This window comes from Rhipicephalus sanguineus, chromosome 1, assembly GCF_013339695.2.
Source record: "Rhipicephalus sanguineus isolate Rsan-2018 chromosome 1, BIME_Rsan_1.4, whole genome shotgun sequence".
Taxonomy (NCBI): Eukaryota; Metazoa; Arthropoda; class Arachnida; order Ixodida; family Ixodidae; genus Rhipicephalus; species Rhipicephalus sanguineus.
In genome coordinates this window covers 67,320,553-67,345,440 of record NC_051176.1, presented here as the reverse complement: position 1 = coordinate 67,345,440, position 24,888 = coordinate 67,320,553, and the positions used below count along the sequence as shown (strand labels likewise).

At 48.1% G+C, this 24,888-nt stretch overlaps 1 protein-coding gene across 1 annotated transcript; it reads right to left on the bottom strand.

Annotated features, from left to right (window-relative positions):
* Positions 1 to 6,123: 6,123 nt before the first annotated feature.
* On the bottom strand, positions 6,124 to 24,476 carry LOC119394830 (carotenoid isomerooxygenase-like). The gene is made up of 3 exons (XM_037662165.1): positions 24,336 to 24,476; positions 23,579 to 23,735; positions 6,124 to 7,559 (listed from the first exon to the last, which is right to left on the bottom strand). Exons 1-3 carry the CDS (start codon positions 24,474 to 24,476, stop codon positions 6,124 to 6,126), a joined length of 1,734 nt encoding a protein of 577 aa, XP_037518093.1.
* Positions 24,477 to 24,888: the final 412 nt, after the last annotated feature.

Here is a 24,888-nt window from a genome sequence, read left to right as displayed (position 1 = left end):
GCTTGAGCAGCGCATTGCGAGCTTCGAGCGGCTTGCCGTTCTTCGCGTAACATTACAATTTGATGCTGTAGCATTCATTCCTTCGCGCTTGGGGTGAAAGAATGCACAACAAACGCTCAACTACGTCTGTGAAGACACGTGTCACTTTCGTGTTATACCGATTCCTATGACAGAGGGATCAGCCATGTTTTTTATAACATAACTCTCGAGTCAAATGATGCAAGTGGAGAAAAACAATTACGCCATAAATTTGATAAATTACGCACAAATAAATTTAAGAGAATGAAGACCCAGGCAATCACCGAGAGAACGAAAACGTGCAAAGAATATTCATTTCTAAAATGAAGGGCTTTCTGCGGAATTCCTGCAGGCATTCTGATATTTTTCTGTCGCCTCCCTGTCGCCAATTATAGAACATAATTTCCCAGAGAAATTCTGCAGACCCTTTGCAGGCATAGAACCTTTCTGCAGGCATTTGTATAACCTAGCTATCACATGGCACATTTTCTGCAGAAAGTCAGGCAGGTAATCTCATGATTCCCAGTTTGGAAGTCCACTCTGATGGAGAAAAAAAAAACCGCACAGAATTGCACAGTCACACCTGCACGGTAGTGCAAGCTTCAAAACGCCGAGAGAGAACTGGGCAAACAACGTCTCATATGTGAACAGAACATGATGATGAATTATAAAGGAAGCACACACACTCGAGAAACGATGAATTCGATCAATGAACACCAAATTCCAACTTTTTAAAATAATCTAACAACGCACAGACACGCGATTCGCAGTAGGAGTACTCTCGGCATGCATACACCCACAATTTTATGTACCTCGAAAATGCCCAGGTAAGAAGCTGTACTTTTTTCAGAATATCAATCATTAGCTTACGCACACGAGATCTGCCACTGAAATCAACGCAGTATTCTAACCGACACACAGCTGTTCATTCAGAATAGTGAGGAAGCCAAGTTAATTGCTTAACGTTTGAAATTGAGCATCTGTAAACTACGGACAGTGTCTAGAATTTCTATGCACCTAAAGTACACGGGGTCTCCAATCAAGAGAAGGCAACTGTGAAAAGTCAACAGTATATCTGCTTATAATCAGGCCTCAGACGTCTTCAGCATTTATTCTACACAAAGGCCATACATGCTGAAAACCTGCAAACTGGGAGGTCGAGTAAGCTGAAAGGTGAGAGAGGTTACAAGTAGTTTACAGCTTATGGAAGGGCCTATCACTTCGTATAGTGCGCGGCTGATTTACGGTAATGACAGAGGATCCCATTTTGTAAGGGTTCAGCTGTGTGTATCAAATAACAAATAACTGAGATTGAAACTAATAACGTTATTTGCTATATCAAAAAAGTCACAGTTTCGCCCCAAGGGCGAAGCAATGTATGCGATAGCAACAAATTGGAATCATATACGAAGTAAGGCTAGCTAACTTCTTTGGCATGCGACCTGGTGCGTAACTCGACAAAACGCGGGCGCTTCAGCGAGCGAGAAGACAGAAACGAACTGCAACGGTATGAGCCGCCTGCCAAAGGTACGTTGAAAGTACGCAGTTCCTGCCGTAGTCACGGTAAGGTCATTGGAATCTGGAAAGTACCGCAACCGCGGAGCGTGCGCAGGCAACACTGCACTGTTGTTGGCTGATCTTGTCCAGCGCGTGCTCGGGCAGCAGCTCAGCTGTGTAGCTTTCCTTGCCGCTTTATAGCATCACTAAGCGCGCCGCTTCCTTTTTATTATTATATGATGTTTAGGAGATGCTGGCGCTTTTGCATAGCGCCGGCGACTCCTTTTCACAGATAATATATGTGAAACTCATAGCAATGAAAAAAGACTAATAAAAAAGGAAAAAAAAAGATAAAAGAGCAGTGTGGCAGAGTTCAAGGAGGTTCATTCACAGAACAACACGAGAAATAACACAAAATACTGTCCCGTCACATAACACTATAGTTCACTTAAAATGCAGTTACACGAACGTCGTCTATGCTGTAACAGCGTCCAGTCATATAGCAGCACTGAAATGAGCAAAGTCCAGTCGTAGGGACGCAGAATGAGTTCGCATATGAAGCGACACATTACGCGACATGGTCAGGTCAAATTATATGGATGAAATCAGTCGAAAAAAGGTTTCCTCAATAATCTCCAAGAATACCACCCTTCTAGGAACTTGTTGACTGCTTGTAGTCCGAGTGTTTGCAAGACGTGTGTTGGCCATGGACCTATGATTTTCCGGAGGCTGAAGGGCCTACGGTCCAGTGCCATTAATCTTCGTGTTAGTTGTTGTCTTTCGTCCTGATATCGGGGGCGTTCTAGTAAAATATGTTGTACACGTTCATCCACATGTCCAAATGCGCATTCTGAACTCTCTGCTCGGTGAATTTTGTGCAAAACGTGTTTTGTCTACGCGGTACCTAGCCGGAGACGTTGCACCAGCGTTTCAAAGGCCCTGCTTGTATGTAACGTCGAAGGGATGCAACATTAATGAAAACTAATAGACAAGAAAGAGAAGGAAAATATAGGGGATGTTCGGAGTAATTATGATGTTAGTCTGAAGAAAGTAAAGTGGACGAAAAGATAACTTGCTGCTGGCAGGGACCGAGCCTGCGACCTTCGAATAGCGCGTCCGATGCTCTACCAACTGAGCTACAGCGACGGTGATCCCCTCGTCCACTTTATGGGGTATATATGCGCATTTAAACATGGGAGTGTTAGTCAGCTCCGCTAGTAGCCATGACGGCGAGTGTGGAACACTCTTTTTCTGCCTGTTGTCATCACGAAGCACGTGATCATTTTACGAGCTGGCAGCTGATCAATAATCCCTCGCATACTACCTGGAGGCATCCAGTCTGCCAGAATGGGACCGTCTCCATGAATGAACGGAAGGGAATTTGAAGGGCTTGTTTTTGTTTGTTAGACACAACATAATTAGAATTAATAGACAAGAAAACCAAGGAAAGTATAGGGGATGTCGTTTATAGTAATTATGATGTAAATGTGAAGAAAGTAAAGTGGACGAAAAAATAACTTGCCGCCGACAGGGACCGAACCTGCGACCTTCGAATAACGCGTCCGGTGCTCTAACAACTACGCTACAGCGGCGGTCATCCCCCGTCCACTTTATGGGGTATATATGTGCATTTAAGACCCCGTACAGTTGTCTGTCGAGAGTAATACCTAGAAACGTGTGTTGTTTTACTATAGTCAGATATTGACCCTCAACATACAGCTGAATGTCTTTTAGGCATCTTCTGGTAAAAGGTAGCACAGCCGTCTTAGCGTAAGACACTTCTCATTCCTCTTTCCTTTACGAATTTGTCCACAATGTGTAGGCCTTCCTGCAAAATTGCTTTAACGCGGCTGGTGGATCAACCGAAGGCCCAAATACAGACATCGTCTGCATACAGTGAGTAGTGCATTGCTGGTGGTAATATGCGTGGTGATTCCGCCATGGCACAGTTAAACAAGAATGGACTTAATACGCTTCCCTGTGGGACTCCTTGATTGAGACAATGATAAGAGCTCTTTCCTTGGCTCGTTTTATTAAATACTGTCCTGCCCTTCAAGAAATCAGCCATGCAACGTAATGTCCGTCCAGATACTCCCTTTTTTAAGAGGCCACACAATACATGAACATGGCTGACGGTATCGAATGGGAATTACTTTGTGAAAGCCACTCTTAGCCATAAACGGCAAAGCAGAGTGGCCTCTTTTCGGTGAACTCCAGTAAGAATGCAGAAACTTCTATGCGCTTCGTAGCAAATATCAGGACGCAATTTCGGAAACTGCTGTCATATCGGAAGAATTCGTTCCAAGTGAATGTGACTTTCGAAGTCATCGACTCGGTATACAAATTATTTGTGCCGTAGAAGACAAAAGCGAATTGGCGAAAATATTGTGACATAATTCATCGCTATGTCCACCCATCGCTATGACGAAATGAAAACACGCAGCGCACGATAAAGCGGTTGTCATCGATCAAAGGCGTAGCACGCAGCGCACGATAAAGCGATTATCATCGATCAAAGGCGTAGCTTTAGTCATAAGACACACAAGCATATGTGACCAGGGGCGTAGTCAAAAATCGATTTAGAGGGGAGGGAGGGAGGGAGGGAGGGGGGTTGAGCCTCCCAAATTCCCTTGTGGCTGCACCAATGGTTGTGAGAGACGCTATGACTTGTTTTGAGTGACACACGCATGTAATGTTAAATTACACCTTATTCGACGCTTAATCTAGATGTTCATCAGAGAAGACCACCACCAAAGCCGGTCGTACTCGTCGTGCGTGGGAGAGGGATTAGTCGCGCTTTATTCGGTGCAACAACGCAAAATGTACACCAACTGGCCAATTTCACTTAACCCTTTTTTTTGTACACGAAGCTACATGTGCCCAAACTTACATAAATAAAGCATCGGCCCATCCACTCCGTGAAGATGGTCGGACAGCGACGCTGTCTTAGTTACACCGAGTCAGCGGCGTAGCCAGAAATTTTTATCGGGGGGGGGGGGGGGGTTCAACCATACTTTATGTATATTTGTGCGTGCCTCTGTGTGTGTGCGTGTATATACGCAAGCAAAATTGAAAATGTTCGGAAGGTGTTTTTGAATCCCCCTCCCCCCCTCTGGCTACGCTCCTGCACCGAGTGTTACACATGCAATTAAACTCCGCTGGCGGCTCTCCACTTCACGAGCTCGCGGTCGTCAGATTTCCGCTGGCGCTTGGCCTTCGCTTGGCGAGGTCGCAACGCTGCGTCCACGGAACGGGGATGTCGTTTCCGTTCACGATCGAGTTCGCGCCGACGTTCCTCGTAAGCAGCTTTCTGCTCGGCGGTGTGGACTACACGAGGTCTACCCATCTCGAAGGGTCTACGACTGGCTACCGCTAGATTTGAAATGCGCGCTTTACACCTGATTGGTCAAAAGCAAGATCACGTGACCTGCCGGCTCAGGCAACGGCGTTTCAGCGGTCGACTACTACTACTACTACTACTACTACTACTACTACTACTACTACTACTACTACTACTACTACTACTACTACTACTACTACTACTACTGCATACGTTCGGCAAAGAAAGCTTGAGAGCTATAAGGTGGGCTAGTTGGTGTTGATTCATATTCAAGAGAGCGCTTAGTGAACAAAGACACAAACGAAAAAATAAAGAACATAAAGCAACGAGCTCAACGAGCGCAGTTGCTCGTTGCGCTCGTTGCCTTATGTCCTGTATTTTTTTTTCCTTTGTGTCTCTGTTCACTAAGCGCTCTCTTGAAGATGAAAGACAGCTTCGCTGTAATACGTAAAATCAGACCGCATCGATTGTGCAAAAACGCGGGATGTAGTACAATTTGTGGAGAAAAGCGATCGCGTGATGGCGATTGATCAGCAGCCAATAGTAAACTACTTTGCGAATAATATTGTTTTATATACAAAGAGCAGCCGGTGTTTGAGAGCATGGGTGGCGTAAAATATACTTCGGAGGTCCCACTCTATCTGCGCTCTCAATTATGTGATAACTTTGATAAATACCTAGAGTCACTTCTATTGTGTTGGGATCATGCACCCATGTCGGCCAATTGTTTAGCTTCAGGCTTATGTTTTTCCTAATATGCAGTGATAAAATGTTTCGCAATGCGCTGTACCTACATCGGCGAATTGTTCTGAGATGTAAACACTGCAATTCCACTGAAGCATCAGAAAGGGGTTCTACTCGATGTTTAGGATCCTGTACAAAAGAAACAATAAAAAAAAACAGACTATTTTACAAGCAAATCATAAAGAATGTGTACGTCATGTCGTACTGGTTACATACTTGCAAACTCTCAACAGAGCAGAAGCAACTGAATTGTAGGTAACTTAAGGAAAGAGAAAACTCCAACCAAGAATTATTTTAATATACCCGACGTTTCAAAGCTGACCGTCTCTTTATTCAGGGGTGAGAAGGCCCAAAATGTACAGGGTTTATGTTTCTGTTACCCCGACCAGACAGATATCTGCCGAATGTTTACCTTTGAATCGTAGGTAACACGTCGACATACATCCTGATGTCGTCACTGAGGTTTATCTGATTAATATCAATTTGTATGCCACAAAGAGTACTCCACGCTTCTCAGTTGCGTTCTACTCTTTCTTCTCTTGGTCCTGGAAAAACCAGCCGTGGAAATCACCGGGAACCGAGGAGGGACAATCGAATTCAACCATAGCCAACTGCTGGAAGCTTCGTGCTTCCAGCACACGAGTGCCAGTCTCTTTTCGTTGTCCTCTTGAAGCAGGGAACTGAGGACGACCCCGTCGTCTCTCCTCGACGCCACCGGGACGAGGGACGAAGACAGGCTCGGACGGGTACCAGCCCTGTCCCTCCCAGCGTTGCCACTCGCCAGTGGTGACGTCAATCTTGGACAGAAACATCCTGTGCTCCTGGCCCGGAACATGGCTGGTGCAGTAGGCGAACCGGTATGGCTTCCCATTATAGTTCTGGTTGACGCGAGGAAGCTCGCCGTACAGGTCTCCCTTCGCCAGGTTCTGCGGCATGACGGTGGTTCCCTCGCTCCCGCCTCGATTCAGCGGCAGCGTGAAGCGGCGAAGGTGAGCCATCTCGAATTTCCCAGGATTTGTTTCCGTGAAGACTAGACTCCTCACGATGTTGTCGTTGTCGAAGCAGCAGGCATCCACGATGATGTCCTCGCCTTGCTCAAAGGCGTTTATGTGGTGGAATATGAAAAAGGTGGCGGCCTCGAACACGGCTGGGTGCAGTTCTCCGGTTTTCTTGTTCATCACGTGAAAGCGGACGCCTTTTGTCGGATCGAATTTCAGGGCATCCAGGTACGCCTTGTCGCCTAGTAACTTACACCGAAGCATAGTCGGCAAGTGCAGGGCGAGAGGCTGTTCTAATACGACCACCCAATTCTCCGTCAGGGCAAAGCTGTGCACGTAGGGAACCGACGTGCGGGAGCTGAATGGTATCTTGCCCACGGCTCTGACGCCGTTCACGCCACTCGAAGGGTAGTGAATGAGGACAAACCCTGGATGAAGTCCCATCTTTGTCCCAATGTTGTATGTAGAGCCATCATCCGGGTCCAGGTGTGGATGTGCCGTGGCGGTATGTACGGCTACCAAGTCCGTCAATTTCTTCTTCTCGACAGTCTCCAGAGTAACGGGATCCACTCGGAACATGTACGGTGACTCCGTCATGGCGTATACTTCATCACCTATGGGCATCACATTCACGAGGGCATTATCCGATATGTCCACAGTGAAATAAGAGGTCAGGCGGTCGAACAAGGCACAAGGATCGGGGTGACCCAAAGTTCCGAACTCCGAGACAACGATGCGGTTGGCCCTGTGGTTGCGGATGTACGATTGGCTCCTCAGGAACCGGTTTCTGTAGAATACTTGACCGTTCTCAATGCTGAATTGCCTCACCAAACCGAGGCCGTCAAATACGTGGTTGTAGCGGTCGGGACCAATCGCGGAAAGACATGGACCATTTCGCAGAAGTGTTCCTCGGAGCCAGTGTGGTAGCTCTCCGTCCACGACACCATTAATTGGTTCCGAGACTTCGGGAACGCAGGAGCGCTGGTCTAAAACTTTCTCAAGTCCCAATTCCGCGCTTGCGTGGTCTCATTGTTAACATCCATGGCTCACAAGTGCTCAGGCGATGGTCGCAGTGCCGCGCCAGTGGCGACCAAGAGGAAAGGCAGCGTCGTACGAGTCTCGAGTAGTCAGCAGGTCCGTCTTTATGAGTATGTGGCAGTAACACAATGCTGTTCCGGCACTTTTATCAGCCTAAAAATAAGCTGCCGCTTTGAATATATCACTGGGTGGGAAGAAAACAACAAAAAACAACTGCGGTGTCGTGTCGCACAGATAGCAACGCGTTCGGTGCTCTACGCGATGGCTCCTACTTGTGCGCGGCTCTATAGCTTCATCCGACTTTCCCATTGAGCTTTTTTGTCCCGTATTTCGCCACATACATGTTATACCTCATCGATATGCACTGATTAGCGGTAAAACAAAGGATGGAAAAAGAGGGGCGTTCTATTTTGTGTTGGTAGATTGACTAGCTGACAAAGCTAATTCAATCTTCCCCATTTGAAGTCACCTGATCAAATAAAGGAGCAAAAAACAAATTGATAAAACTGACAGGAATATATAATGCACAGTAAAACTTCTCAGGTAGGCTGTCTATGAAAGCTCAGCGCGCACCAACCCCGTAGAGAAAACTGTCTGTGACAGGCGGCTAAAACAAGAATACGCAGTTTCGTTTGCAGATGCTAGCCCGGTGTTTTGTAACGTAAAATGTGTTTGTGGACATAACATAACAGGGAAGAAGTATCTAGAAGTATCTAGAACGAAGTGTGACGGATATACAGCATATAACAAGTATGTCGTGCCCCCACCCTCCTAAGAAGTGAACTGCAGTCACAGTCCGTGTACAACTTCCACAAGACATTCATTGTATATGTTTATATAGGCTGCACGTTTATATAGGCTACGTATGTGGCACGTTTATATAGAGTACTTTTTTTATGACAAAATGAAAATAGTCACATTGGTAGAACCAATGTCACGATGATCGCCCAAGTTAACTCGAGAGACTAGGCTTCTTGAGGTTTGTTGAAGTTGCCTTGTGGTACCACCACGACAGATACACACAGCGACAAAGACAGCGTCAGATTTTTATTTGATTTCAACGAAGCACAAAACGCCGATGCTGACAGAGCTCGCCGCACCTGTGTCAACACAAGGCGGCCATGTAGTGCCCATGGTCCCTTTAGTGTAGCGGGTCACTTTTTTTTTATTGCTGTGGACCGCTACGCTAGGACACCACTCGTATTCTCGCTTAATTTGTAAGAAGCATGGGGCATGAGGCTAGATACACGTTTTGTGAAAACGTTAAAGAGCTCCTTAAAGAGTCCGGTGTCGGCGGCGGCGTCGTTGCTCGTGAGAGAAAAACCGGCGCTGTCCGTGAGCGAAAATTCGAGGTAGATGCAACTAAATAAATAAAAACTCACAGGGTCCCTTAGGCATTCACTTAAAATGACTCGAAGGCGAAAGCCACCTTCTTTTTCTTCTCAGTCAATGTACTGATCGTACCCCGCCACCCTTCGAAAACTCTTTTGCACCTAACGTGGTTTTGCACAGACACCAAGATCGGAGGCACTTCACTCGGTTTTGCATTGCCTCAGTGATCGGACCTCTTCTGTCCAAGCTACAATGTCATATGATGGGGTCATCACGTGACGTTACAAATTTTGGTGATATTTGACGTCATCGTGACATCATAAGGTGACGTCATCCCGTGATGATTTTTTTGTATCACTCGCTCCCGGGAGCGAACGGCACGCCGCTGGTCAAATATTGTGTTTCATGAGGCATTTAAGGCTTTCGCCTTAATAACTCTTTGGCCCTAGTGAGAATTGAACCCAGGCTTTCTGCGTCGCAAGCAGATGTTTCTACCACGGAGCCATGCCAGTTCTTGAAAACGCTTCATAAAAAAGACGCTATAAGAATTTCATCTAGTAGAAGGAATCTCCTTAACGAATGTATAATTGCATGGTAGAATCGTAGAATCGCATCAGGCTTAAAATATCGTAATAGACCTTTTTCAAGCGATCCCAGAACACCCCGCGGGCGCGCGAAGCACTATGGGAAAAGTGTGTACGGTGAGCCCGCCGGCTGTTCCGTCGCTCGCTGCTCGTTGGTGCCGTGGGAGCACCAAACGAAAAAAACGCGTCGCCACTGGTTGACTATTATTAAATCCTAAATACTACACATGTCTGAACGCACCTGCATGTATCTCTACGCATGAAATGCGAAAGGAATGATGCAGTGAGTGCGGGTATTACCGAGCGGATGTATACCAGATGTAGCAGTTAAGTGGCATGCGAGTTATCACGTGCCGATATATGCAGTCAAAACGTGCTATCGTGAGCAATGTGAGCTGGAACACCGAATTTGTATTTATTCAAAGATTACTTGTTTACAAGCTGCTATGGCATTTAATGCCATAGCGGTTCGTGATCGGGTTTAACCAGACTGTAGAGAGGTGTTACAGTGTTCAGGTATACAGACGATTATTTGATTTTAATTGACAAGTCACGCGCAGTACAAAGAAGTGAGCACATTCTAAACCTGTTTAAAGAAAAAGGGATGTGACTAGAATTCACTTGCGAGATGCCTTGCTCTGATAATTTGCAGTTTCTTGATACATATGCTTATAAGTTTCACTGCGGGGCATGTTTTCGGGCAGTATAGCCCGCGTCCCGCGAAATCGGTGTTTAATTTCGCGTCGGCGCATTCGAATATTGTTAAACGAGGAATTGTGATGTCATGATTACGCACGGCATTGGAAAAAAAAAACACTTGCGCACATAAGATGAGCAGTAGTTTGCAGCTTCAAAGTGATCAAAGAGGCGGGATATCCTGCGTATCGCTGTATCGGTTTGCGAAAATCTGTTCGCATGGCATAGAAAGATTAACACGGACGTCCTCCATCCGTAAATAATGAAGATACTAGAAATATTGCAGTTATTCCACATATGTATAAGAAGTCGCATGGCCTGAAGAACGTAGGGAAGTGATGTGGGGGTGATGGCAGTGTTTGCCGCCCCAAATAAGCTTAGTCACATTAAGGTCGCAGGGGTCTGCGGTGGGCAAAGAAAAATGCGGTCAGAGGCATGCCAATTGTTTTGTACATTGCGTAGGAGTTAACCGCAAATTTCTCTTTCTTGTGTCCACATGTGCATCGGCCAGACTGATCGATGTATTATACGCGCCTCAGCGAGCATCGAAATTCATTGAATGGAGCCGTCTCATCTCGCATCGTCATGAAAAAAAAATGTAATCCCATCTTTGAAAGCACAGTAATTTTGTACCATCAACCTAATCGGACAACGCGAGAAACTTCGGAGGCATATCATGTCACAAATAACGTCACACTTTGTGTCAGTCAACCTGCTCAGTCGTTACAAGACGAGGAATTCAGCTTTAATAATCGAGTGTAAGCACGCGCTTTGGTTGTTTGACCTTTTGTGCCTCTTTATGACACGCGCGACGCACTCCCATTTTTGTATCTATGCTTTTTTTCACGCGTGCAATAAACTTTCTGTTGTGTGTGAACGCTGGTTTGTGCATTTCCTTCCTTGTACTGCTCCTTTTGTTTTTTCGCTCTAAGTATTATTCCAACCTGTAGTTATAGCACCAACGAAGGTTAGTAGGCACTTATCGTTCGTTACATATATGGTGCGAGCGACGCAATGAATGTATCTCATTTCCCCAAATCCCGACTACACTTTCTAGTGTATATACTCTTTAAATATCAGAACCGCACACTGTATTCGTCGACAGTGTTTATGGACGTTGATTCCAATTGCATCCGCGAATCATAGACCGCTCCTGTCCTTCATAGGCAACCGAGTCGTATTTTTTTTTCATTTATGTCGTAAGGCGCACTGGCGCGAAATAAATAATAAAATGACGCTTCTGAGCCCCTCTACTTGTCCAACAGTGGGACAGAAAGAAATCGTCGAGAGGCCGTCGCAGCTAAACACTGAAGTTCGTGATTGAATTGCGCAGTAACATGTTGCACCTTGCCAAATTCACTGTGTCCAAGAAGTCCTGGCACGGCGCAAGCGGAAAGCTACAACGCTAGGCCCGCGCGCTCGTCGCGGCGGCTGCTGCGGCGTACACACATTTCCCTTGAGCGCTTGCGCGCCAGCTGGTGGCGCTCGTGTGCTTGAAAAAGGTCTATTGCGCAACGAGTGGGTGGTTTAAAACTGCCCACCTATTACAAAATGTGATGCTGCGCAGGTGCGCGTGACACCTTATGGACGCGTAGTTGGGGCTTCACCAATTGGCGAAGGGAAAAATTATGGCGTAGTGGGCACTTCGCAATTATACTTACATTCTAGCCCTTTGAGGGTTTTCGCCGTACATGTACGGCATAGCCTGTATCTTTAAAACGCGCGCCTTTTTCGATCATTTCTCTTGCTTGGCATGTGCTGCCACTCTTCGGGAATGCGTGGAATTTTTTTCGTGCATCGACGTCTCTCCGTTGGTTTTTCTTTTTTTTGGTTTCTAGAGCGGCGCGGCGGCTTTCACTTGCGCATCAGAACGCGCGCACGCGGTGCGGCTGGTTTCGGTTTAGTCCTTCGGGTGATTATTGCTTCTCGCGCTCGCAAAGCTGATGGCTGTCTGGTTTCTAATCTCTCAAAGGGTGACCGCTTGTAACTGTCTCGTTTATTGCTGCCCGGGGCGCGATTACATCTGTTTCCGTGCGGCGCTGAATTACACAAACGACGCCGCCGTGGTTGCGTTTCCTATTTTGGGGAGCACGAACATTTTTTACCGGAAGAGTACTCTAGTGCGCTTTTTTTGCATGCCTGTGAGCTATGTTAAATACACTGCATAATTTTATTTATAAAAAATCGTATAAGTGTTTTTTTTATTAGGATTTTGCTTGACGTTACTCAAGCTCCAGCCAATCAGCGGCAGTCGACGTGAACAGTCCACAAGGTGGACACATCGAGAATAGCTCCCTAGGATAGTTTGAAACGGCCAATGTTAAAGGAGCACGAACGTTCCTTTCCTTGCGGAACGGTTGAAGGCGATGCGCACGGGGCCCGATTACGCTATCGCGTTCTACTCTTGAAGGCGAGGCTCAAGCGTTGTCCAAACTTTCTTTATATATATATATATATATATATATATATATATATATATATATATATATATATATATATATATATATATTGTGATGACGAAGAGGGGCACCGAGGCTCTGGCGCGCGGGGAGCGGGTAGAGGAAGAGAAAGACGAGAGGAGGATCTTCTACTGCTTCTGAGTCTCCCGTTCTAAATGCATTCACCTCCTAAGTCCCAAAAAATTTAAGTACCGTGCGATTGGTATGGGTCCCAGGTCATTGTGGCATACTAATAAACGAGATGGCAGACACTCTCGCGCGGTGGTCTCTGGGTGGTCCTATTTTCTCCATTGTACCTGATACAGCTTTTATTACTGATTCGAGATTTCGGAAGTATTCTCTAACTCAAGATGCCAAAAGTATGAAATTACCAGTTCCCGAATATGGTCATCTTTCATTCGGCTGGAATAATAAATGGTGTCCCACTCGAAGACTGGAAGTGGCTATTACAAAATTGCGATGCCGGATACCTCCACTTAATTTTTATTTATACAGGTCTGGTCTGGTGCCATCTCCTATGTGCTATTTTTGTCAGGAATCTGAAAACATTGTTCATTTCTTGCTTACCTGCCGTCGATTCATTAGGCATAGAAAAAGCATTTCGAAATTTTATTCAGAAACTTAAGAATTAATCTGAATTCTCAAAATATTCTTTCCCTTGGGGCGTCTTCTCTTGGCTTCAGCAACAGGAACGTCTGCTCAGCCCTATGCGAATTTCTCGGTGAGACACGAAGAATTCCCTGTTAACTTATTCCTTAACAAAATTTGATACTCCAGAATTCCTTTCATTCATTCGTTAATTGTTTCTCATATTGTGGTATTATTCTCCTCCTTATTCCATAGCGACTAGTCTTCTTAAAATTTCGTTTATTCCTGCGGCAATTGATTTATTCCTCACTCTTTAAAAAATATTATTAAATTAACCGCCGGTTTCATGGCCGATCCCCCGTAGTGGGTAAGAGCCAACAAACGGGCACAAGCAAGCAAGCAAGCAAGCTTGGCCCAGGAACGGGCGTTGTCTCTATCTCGTTCTTCACAATGGCGCAGCCTACAACGCAAGCCGAACCTTGCACCTGAAGCCACCTGTCATCGCGCGTCGTCGGCAGCGCGGGTCTCTCCATCCTAGGAACGCCGTCCACGCTTCCTCGGTCATGGACACCATGGCCCGACCGCTGCTACAGCTACCCATCAAACCATCCCAGGACGGCGTCTAGGCCTCCTCGGTGGCTCAAGGGCACGCTTACCCCGGCGCCGCCAAGACAGTGCACGGCCTACCGTTGCCCGGGAATGCCGCTCACGCTTCCCGTGGCGACACCCTCTCATTCAGGGCTCCATTCGCACCTGAGCCGCTTTGGGATGCGGTACGAGCTCCTTCGGACCAGCAGCCCGCCGTCGTGGGCTCAACCACCACCGCCTACTGGTCCGACATTACGGGCTCCGCACGCGAACCATCGGAGAGCGCCGCGCACCTGCGGCGTACCATTGCGCGACTTCGCGTCACGGCCAACGCCTTGACAGCGTCGAGCTCTGCGCTGTTTCCTCCAATAATTCCCGCACTGACAGCCATCAACGCCATGTTGGATGTGGCCACCTCGCTAGACCTCGAGGCCAGCTCGCCTGAGCAACGCAGAGAGGTCCGGTCTACACTCAGCCAGGTCTCAATCCAACTTGGTGACTTCGCCCACACACTCTACCGTTTCGCGCCTGCCGTATCACCATCACAGGCTACCTTTGTACTACCGGAATTCCGCGGCTTCCAGGACGACGTAGAAAAATGGGTGGCGACGGTCAACGCCCTGGGAGATCGCGAAGCCTGGACGGAGGCGCAGAAGTGGTCCACGGCGGTAGACCGCCTTCGGGAAGGTGCCGCGGCGTGGCACAGGTACGACGGCGTGAGGCAGCAATCCTGGGCCGAGTGGAGCACCAGGCTCATAGCTGCCTTTGGACCGATTGACCACCACCTCGCTGCCACCACCCAGTCCAACCTCACCGCTACCGAGGATGGAGCTCTGAAGGGGCACCACCTCGAGGCTGCAACTGCGCGCTGCAGCTCACCAGCAGACTGTGTCTCAACCTGCCCTGGGACAAACACACAACTGAGACCAGGCATACCACCTCAGGTCACGGACTCGGCGTCAGTATCCAACGCCAGAACAAATCTGCTGGTGGCCGAGATCGTTTTCCGTCCACATCTGTCGGAAACGCTGCCCCCATGCTCGTCGTCGCTTGAGCCCTTGGAGGCACCGGCACGTTCTGCCATGCAACTGGACGGTCTACCATGCAACGCGCCGTACTTGTCCGTGGATTCCAGCAAGACCCCCTCTGAACAGACGAAAGCGGATGAGCGTACCGCACAGCATGCAATGGCAGAACGTGAGAAAGTTTGCAACTTGCTACGAGACGTCTACCCAGAAGCCGCCAAGGTGTTTGACACGGCTGAGATCGTTTTGATCGAAGACCTGCCAGTTCAGCACAAGTCTCCGGCTGTTGGAGCGGCTTCTGACGAGGATGTCTCGGCTGCTCGCAGCGTCGCTTCAAGAAAAGGTCATCGTCGAAGGTCAGCGCGTGAACACAGCTTCCCGTTGCCACAGACGTCTAGTAAGATACCTAGAGGCCCATCGAACCATTGCAGAAAGAGCAGATGGCCTCGTTCGGTGCAGCAAGTGGCGTTACAGGACCCACCACTTCCTTCCCTGTTCTCCCAACTGCGACGGCATGAACGTGCGGGCTACATACGACCACATCATATCAACCAGGGTCGCCCGCTAGAGCACGCTGAGGCGCCCTTTCAAGCCAAGTCGTCGCGTGGCCTGGACCGACCATCGCCATGCAGCCAGTGTCGCCCACCAGAGGCACTTCTGGCAGGTCTCCCAACCAACTTGCAGCGTGGTCGGGACCGACCACCGCGATGCAGCCAACACCGCCCGCCAGAGACATTGCCGACTGTTCCGCGCGCTCGCAGTCATGGCCGAGTGTGATGACGAAGAGGGGCACCGAGGCTCTGGCGCGCGGGGAGCGGGTAGAGGAAGAGAAAGATGAGAGGAGGATAGAACAGCTTGGCCCAGGAACGGGCGTTGTCTCTATCTCGTTCTTCACAATATATATATATATATATATATATATATATATATATGTGTGTGTGTGTGTGTGTGTGTGTGTGTGTGTGTGTGTGTGTGTGTGTGTGAAGAAGGAAGTGTCCTTGGATCCAGTAGAACTAATACTACGAAGTAGAGGTCGTGCAAAACGAAAACTTTTTATTTTTCCGACGTTTCAGCCGGTGACCGGCCTTCATCAGGGACCACACGATACAGAAATTTTCTGTATCGTGTGTTCCCTGATGAAGACCGGTCCCCGGCTGAAACGTGATGAAGGCCGGTCCTCGGCTGTGTTGAATCGTCGGGATAATGTCTATCGTAGTGGGGCTGGCTTGCAGATGATCAGCGACGAAAACTTAAAAAACAACGTAAAATATTTTATACGTGTTGTCTGACTTTGGTTTGTGGAGAGCGTTAACAGTGCATACAAAGGAAACGAAAAATTCCCTTTTGCTATGTCTCAAAATCGTGCCAGTACATTTTAAGGTACCTGTGTACATCTGTAAGGTTCCTCTAGGTATACAGGGACCTTACCGATGATAGGATGGTGGCGCCCTCTTCTCTCGGCGGCTATTTCGCTTGAAACTGCGTGACCATGCCGCCGTTCGCCTTCGGCCTATAAGTGCATTGCACTTAAATATTCATGAGCCTCTCCTCTTTGTGAAAGTGGATGACCAGCGAAGCTGTATGTGTGGCACATGGCACAGAGGCGAGGCCCTATTTTGATGAAAGGTACAGAAAGTCTTTTTTTCAATTTAGCGTACGCTTCTTTAAAGCACTTCCACCTCGATTTGCGCGGGCCAGAAGTGCAGCGCGCAGTCTATTTATTTATTTGTACAGTATTTGGTAAATAAATAATTAATACATTAATTTGCAAATTTATTTATTTATTTACTTTTTCTTATGCTCATTTTTAGTGGAACAGCGCGGTGTGCCCAACTACTGTCGCATACTAGGGGTTTTCTGTTGGCAGGGTCACTGTTCGCGGAGTTACGAAAGGGCTATAGATATATAAAGCCTCGCTGTAAAAGGCAGGAACGAAGACCACAGGTCTGATTGTTCCTTCTTTTGGCCCGTCTTTCAGCGCTCTATTTTTGCGCATAACCATGGACTATCCTGTCCAATTTCGTGGCCTTCATGTTTTATCGTACCCCTTTTAAGGTCGCGTAGGTTCGGCTTCGCCAGAGGGACGTCATTTGCCCTCTAGAGCCGAGATAGCAAGTCCTTCTGCCTGATACTGTAGCCGCGGGTCATAACAGTCTCCCGTGCCAGAAAAATAAGGCAGCGCTATCTCTCACTCGTCCTCTCACTCGTCTGTTGCCTGTTTTTTGCGCTGAACTACGTTATGGCTATCTCTAAGAGTTCGGGTTCTATGGCGTGGCATCATATAGCTATTCGGTTAGCTTTGGTTAGCTGTGTACGATGCTGTGTTTTCCTGTTCGTACCCATATCATATGGTCACTCTAGAACTCTTTTTAAACCTCCTTGGTTGTAATATTATACGCCTGTATCCGTGATTATTCTTCTATGGCATGATGAAAACCAGTGCATGAGCCCCCCCCCCCCCCCCTCTCTTGCCTAGCGCGTGCGAAGAGATGTGGTGCACGCGCCAGTCGTCCCAAGCAGCTAGTGTTGGCTTTGACACGCGAAATATACGTGTGCAGTTCTGTGTCAACAGCTCGATCTATCATCGGACTGTCGGCTCCGAGAGGAAGCCTTTAGGAGTGAAGCTGTTTAAGCTTGGAAAAACTCCGGGATCGTCCGCACAAAAGCGGGCAGGTATGCGCCAAAGAAAGCGGGTATGTGCTAAGCAGCTCCTAACGTATCATAGCGGGTACATGCATTGTATAGTATAGCAAAGGGGTGGGAAAGGGAAGTGAGGGTGGGGAGGAAGGAAAGGAGAGGGTAAAGCATTGCCTAGCCTTGTATAGTACAGTTTGGCAAGGGGATTGGAAAGGGGTGTGAGGGTGAGGACTGATGTTAGGGTGCGGATGAGAGAAAGAAGGAAAAATGGGAGGTGAGAAGGTGAACCATGGACAGTATAGCAAAGCAAGGGCTGGTAAACGGAACTTTGTGCCAAGCAGATCCTAGCATAGCATAGACATGCATAGTATAGTATACCAAGGGGGAGGGAAAGGGAAGTGAGGGTGAGGAGGAGACCCGCCACGGTGGTCTAGTAGTTATGGCGCTCGACTGCTGACCCGTAGGTCGCGGGATCGAATCCCGGCCGCAGCGGCCGCATTTTCGATGAAGGCGAAAATGCTTGAGGCCCGTGTACTTAGATTTAGGTGCACGTTAGAGAACACCAGTTGGTCAAAATTTCCAGAGTCCTCCACAACGGCGTCTCTCATAATCAAATCGTGGGTTGGGACGTTAAACCCCAACAATAATAATATTAGGGTGAGGAGGAGGGGAAGGCCACGAGCTCCACTGTTTCCTCAGTCTTCGCACCACTAGTGCATAGCTGCCCCATTTTTTTTGTTCCCACAATCGAAAACATAATCGTTTCATTTTTCCATGCGTCATCTATGCCGAGAAGCGGCAGCAGCGAACCGCAAATATCACGCTCACCAAGTGATACGAGTGGGTTCGCAAACAATGCTTCGCCCTAGAAAAGAAAAAAACCAACACTATCTCGTGTTTTCCTTCATGGTTCCTGCACCGCTGCGAATCCTGCTCATTTCTCACGGCCATTGACGCTGGCGCGCAGCCGGTGTGAGTGTGCGCGGTGCACGACAACGTATCTGCATACTCGGGAGCGATGACTGATTCCGGGAGAAGCAGGAGAAGCCAATACCCGGGCACATTGCCTCTGCAGTTTGGCTTTGCCCTGCGGCCGTCGCGACCGCTGTGCGCTTTCTTTTCTTTTACAGCGAAAGCTGTTATGAGATCATTTCACCGGCCGTTTTTGGTGCCGTAGTTGTCCGCCGCCGCCGCCGCCGCCGCCGGTGTCCGTAACCAGTATCGCTCGAAATAAGAAAGAAAAACTAAAATAAGAAAAAAATCCCAGGATGGAACGAGGTTCGAACCTGGGCCCTCTGCGTGGGAGCCCAGTATTCAACCTCTGAGCCACGCCGGTGCTTGAAACTGCCTTGCAAAAAGGTCCTACACAGGCTTCATGTCGGGAAGGAACCACATTAGCATATGCAATATAGCGTGGTAAAAGAGTAGAATAAGCACCAAGCGTCGCACAGCGCGAATTCTGTAACCAGGCGTCACACAATGCGAATTGTGCAACGAGTATGTTGTTGAATGCTTTCAACCCATTACAAAGAGCTCTGCCATAATTCTTCATCGTCATCACGCACAGAATCAACAAAGTGCGCATAATGCCTTACATGCGTTTAGCAGGTACCACGGCTGTCTGTAGAATGACGAAAAATGGCATAGTGCCTACTGCCCTACTTCTAAAAAATTACAATGATTTATAGCGTAGTGGGTTCCTCGCAAGTGCACTTCTGTTGGTTGCCAAGGAAGCCCATAAAGCTCCCATGATCCATTTCCTCAGGGTCTCAATAAAGTCAATTCTCTCTCTCTCTCTCTCGCTCTACGTTTCTCCGGTTAAAGTGTGTTATAAAGCGTGGTGGGACAGTTAAATAACGACCGGGTGTCACACAATATGCATTACGTAACTAGTGGGTCGTTTAAAGCTTCCAACCCATTACAAAGGGCGCAACCATAATTATTCATCGTCATCAACCGCCGCATCTACAAACTGCACATATTCGCTTACATATGGTACCTCGCTTCTCCGCAGAACAACGAATAATGTCGTGCTTGGTGCTTCCCAACTTCCCAAAAATTACGCTTTGTGGCGTAGTGGGTATGTTGCTAATGTACCTGTATTAGTAGCCACAGGAGAGTTTATAACGGGCTCTAGAAATGCCGCTCTTCCAGCTTTCGCTGTGACTGTGCTGCGCTTTCCGCGCAGGCCTGGCGTTTTTTTTTTCGCAGTGTCTGACATCAGCTTACTATGATAAGGGTATTTTGATGATGAGTTTTTCACCATCCTCATCATCTTATTATCCTCCTTTCATTATCTGGCCCTCCTTTCCCAGCTGAGCATGCACGTGTACAAATTAAGTGACCTGGTTATTATTTCTTTCTCTCTCTCTCTCTACCCTTGTACGTGTACGTCTTGTGACTGTGACCGCGGATATCTTCGTAGCCGCACGTATAAGTAGCATGTCACGACAATTCATTCATCGATAAGTATAACGTCAGTGTCGTAACATACTAAGAAAGAAAGAAGGAGCGTGCGGCGCTCGTGCGTCGTCCGACTACGCACCCCCTTCTCGTGTTCTCGGCTTCTAGTGACATGAAGAGTAATAAGTATGACAAGCGGTGTGTTGTCTTCAAACGTAGAACTAGAAACAAGTCGGGAGTTTTGCTACGCGCCATAACTAAGATACGATTAAGAACCTCGTTATAGCGGGGATTGGGGACTAATTTTGACCACCTGGGGTTTTTTACCGAGCACACAAGAACAAAGATGTTCCTGCATTTCGCCCCCGTTGAAATGGAGCCGCCATGGCAAATAATCAAACCCAAGCAGCTCAGGGCTTTCGCCGCAGCTGCCGCAGCGGGTAATAAATAGGGTACCCCCTGATTAGCAACTAGCGAAGTTTCTAATCCGGCCCAGTTTTGCTTCTTATGTTGAAATAGGTCGGCGGTGATTACAATCACTCTTAGAGCTGCCGTTGATTGCGCAGAGAGTGCTGCGCGACGAAGTCATGCGTCAAAGTCTTGCACAAGGTATAGTTGACGAAAACGCACGTATCTGCGTACCACGTATCGACGGGAAAGTGCGGCTGAAGAATTGTCTAAGAACACGCGCAAAGGCTGAGGGTTCCTCACAAGTGAACCGACCCAACTGCTTATACCTATTTGCACTTTATTTTTATTTGGGAGCTAGTAAAACACAATCAGTGACACTGAAGGATATTTTTTGAATTTCTGACGGGATTGAAGGGGTTAAATAATCTTGAAAACGAGAGATGCTCTCAGTGCTTAGTTTTCGCCGTAGCGATTTGAAAATAACCATCTTCGGGTTGTGTATAGACGAAAAGCGGAAACAACCAATTTGTCATGTTACTGATACTCAACAAACCCCACTGTTTTGAAGGAAAGAACACGTGCTATCGTACTTCGCTGATCAACGCAATTAGTGCCTGTTTGATTCCAGAGAGTCATCATTTATATTTCAGTTTCCTTCGAAACGTCTTACAGTGATAACTTAAGATTTACCTATTTACTTTCTTGACGGGATGAAGCACAGATATCTGAAAGTGACGATACAAACACGCGTTGTAGAGCGAAGCATCGGCCTTTCAGTTGCGACTAAACTCGCCCACGACCTTCCATGTCACGACAGAATGCACTGCAAACATTTTCCCATCCTTAATCAGTTTTCCTACAACCTTCACGTAACGAGGAGCTGTGGGACGATGCTCTCCGCGACGGATCTCCCGAGGTCCTCCGAGCCATGTGACAGCGAGCCCTACTCTTCGGTGGACTGGAGTCATCCTAGGGACCCCGGACTAGGGGTTCCTCCCTCGTGCTCCTTCTCCATTCAAACATCAATAAAGACGTTTTACTCTCTCTTGCAATACAGCCCGATTACGCAACAACGCCGCTTCCTAGAGTGAAGCAAATACTCACATTAAAAGATATGTTGCGACTTTGCATTTTGTACAATTTACCACTGCAGCTGCGGCGTACCTTCTAGCGTATGTCAAGTTAATGCTAGCGGTGGTTGCTCGAGATAGCGCGCACAAGTGCTCCATTAAGGCGCTGTCGTCTGTTTTCATTTTCTTTAGCTTGTATTTACGTTTACTACGTGAATTCTTTTATTTTTGTTGTTGAACATGAAATAGAAAAGTAGCCGAGGTAGCCGCAATATCTTTCTCCGTAAAGCGCATATAAGGTGTCGAATCAGCGTAAATGTAACGACTAGAGATTCTACGGCACCTCTTTCTATCGGCTATCACTGCACGCAAAACAAACTAATGCTCGAGGGGGGTAAATAGGTCGCGACATCGGTAGAAAAGATGACAATGTCGTGTAAATAACAAAGGCAAATATTCCACTTGAGGCCTCGAAGGATCGTGTCCATCATACGCTCAAAAGTGGCAGGCGCGTTGCAGAGGCCAAAGGGCATGACTGTAAATTCGAAAAGGCCGTCGGGCGTAACAAAAGCCGTTTTTTCGCGATCGGCCTCCGCCATGGGCACCTGCCAGTAGCCAGAGCGCAGATCTAAGGAAGAGAAGAATTCTGCGCCCTGTAGGCAGTCTAGGGCATCGTCGATGCGCGGTAGAGGATAGACATCCTTGCGCGTGATACGGTTGAGACGGTGGTAGTCCACGCAGAACCTGATGGGTCCGTCCTTTTCTTCACCAGCACAAGTGGAGAGGCCCAGGGGCTGCTGGACGGCTGAATTATTCCACGCTTGAGCATATCGTCTACATGTTGATCGATGACACGGCGTTCGGAAGTCGACACACGGTATGGACGCTGTCGCAGTGGTGCATGTTGACCGGTATCAATACGGTGGACAACTGCTGACGTTCGACCTAAAGAAGGCTGGTCGTGGTCGAAGGAGGCTCGAAAACGCTGTAGGAGTTGGACAAGCTGTTTCTTCTGCACAGGCGTAAGGTGGGAATCGACGGCTTTGCAGAATACATCCATAGGAGCAGCTGTGTCAGTTGCAGAAGTGATGGCACAAGGCAGTAGTGATGCCGCGGTCTCCAAGTGTTGTATCGTCGAAAATGTCAGCAAAAGTAGTGAGGCTCCCCAGACATTCGCCGCGAAGTACAAGAGACGGGACAGCAGAGACGTTGCACGCGTAAAGTGCCGCAGAACCAGTGCAAAGTTTGATGACGGCAAACGGGAGGATGAAGGTTCGGTTACGCGCACTCGTTACAGATGGCTGGAACAAAACAGTAGAGTTAGTGGCAGCAGGCAAAACACAGGAACTACGACGGCGGACAAAGGCGCGATGTGGACGTCAGCTGCGGCAAACACTTTAGGGGGACTGCGGTCTTCGAGGTCAGGGCACGGATTCGACAACGTGAGTTCAGCACGAGCGCAGTCTACGATGGCCTGATGGGTAGAAAGCAAATCCCATCCTAGAATGACGTCGTAGGTTGATCGCGGAAGAACGACAAACTTGACGGCATACCGAACATCTTGAATCACAACACGAGCTGTGCACTGAGCCGAAGGCGTGATGTAATGTGATGTCGCTGTACGCAGGGCAAGATTCGTAAGCGGTGTGGTCACTTTTCTCGAACTGCGGCACAGTTTCTCACTAATGACAGAAACTACGGCTCCTGTGTCGACAAGTGCACGTACGGCGATACCTTCTACTACTATATCAATTTCGTTGGGCGGATAAAGAGGAGGTCTTGGAGAGTTCGATGACAACGCAGTTCTTGCCTCCGGAACTGCGGCTGTCAGTTTTCCTCTCGTGCGGGGCTAGGTCGTCGAAGCATCGGGGATATGGATCGGCGACAGGGCGAAGACGAACGGCGTGAGTCGAAAGGGCGTCGAGGGGAAAACGAGTCAGCGACAGCCTAAGAAAGTCGTTGGGAATGCTGGGCAGCCTGATAATTGGAGGAAGGCACACCGTCTTGAGACTGGAAGCTGCGACGTCAACAGTAGCGGGCTATATGCCCTGCCAAACCGCACGCGAAACATATCGGCCGATTATCAAAGGTGCGCCATGGGCTAACGACAGAAGGTCCGGAGGGCGAAGTAGGATGGGGTACCACCGTGCCTGTGGGCGGCGGCGGCGTCGTGTAGAAGGACCCGGTGGCCCGGTAGGCGCCAGAAACAGATGGAGCCTGTGGTCCGGCAGCGACGGCCGCGTATGTCAGCGGTGTAGTGGCAGGTGGTGATGGTGGTAGTGCCTGCGCGACTTGCGCCTGAATGACCTGACGAAGACGTGGTTCCAATGATGTCACTGGTTCAGGTAATTGGGCGACAAGGGAAAGTCGACGCGCAACTTCCTCACGGATGAACTGCTTGATCTGTGGCAGTAAAACGGTGTGATCAGCAGCGACGTCATCGACAAGGGCGGAAACCTCAGCTGTAGCCTCGGCAGCGTGGCGCGTCGAGACACGCTGCTTTCGCAACTCGTCGTACGACTGACAGAGTTGGACCACGTCAGCGACAGTCTGAGGGTTCCGAGCGACAAGCATCTGAAACGTTTCGTCGTCGACTCCTTTCATGATGTGCTTTATCTTGTCCATTTCGGCGAGAGATGGGTCGACGCGCTTGCATAGGGACAAGACATCTTCGATATAGCTCGTAAACGTCTCGTCCCGGCGCTGGACTCGGCTACGCAAACGCTGTTCCGTGCGAAGCCGGCGCACGGCGGGACGACCGAAGACCTCGGTGATGGTTGCCTTAAAGGTCGACCAGGTGGTGATGTCAGCCTCATGGTTTTTAAACCAGAGGCTGGCCACATCAGCTAGGTAAAAGCGCACGTTGGTGAGCTTGTCGCAGTCGTCCCATTTGTTGGAAGCGCTTACGAGTTCGTACTCAACGATCCAAACCTCGACGTCGTGCTCGTCATTGCCGTGAAATACGGGCGGGTCGCGTTGCCGTTGCACGCCAGCACAGAAGACTGTCGTTGTGGCGGCAGAAGCTGGCGAAGGGCCAGGTGCAGTCATATTAAAGGCGATGGTAGCGTCCGATTGCGAAGTTCCAGGATGATGGGAACCCGGCTCCTCCACCACTTGAAATAGGGTGTTGTACGTGAAGAAAGGGTCAGACGTTGCTTTGTGAAAGGCTCTTTTTATCAGGCAGGTCCGGGTATTTGTTTGTTTGTTTGTTGTTTGCCCTAAGGAGACTGGCTCATACCCACGAGGGGATTGGCTACACTGACAATTATATATGAAACTTCAAAAAAAAGCACGAAACGCGATGCAAATTAAAAATAGGAAATATTTAAGAAGTTAACAAAGCCATAGGATAACAATTAAATATATATATATATATATATATATATATATATATATATATATATATATATATATATATATATATATATATATATATATATATATATATTATATATATAAT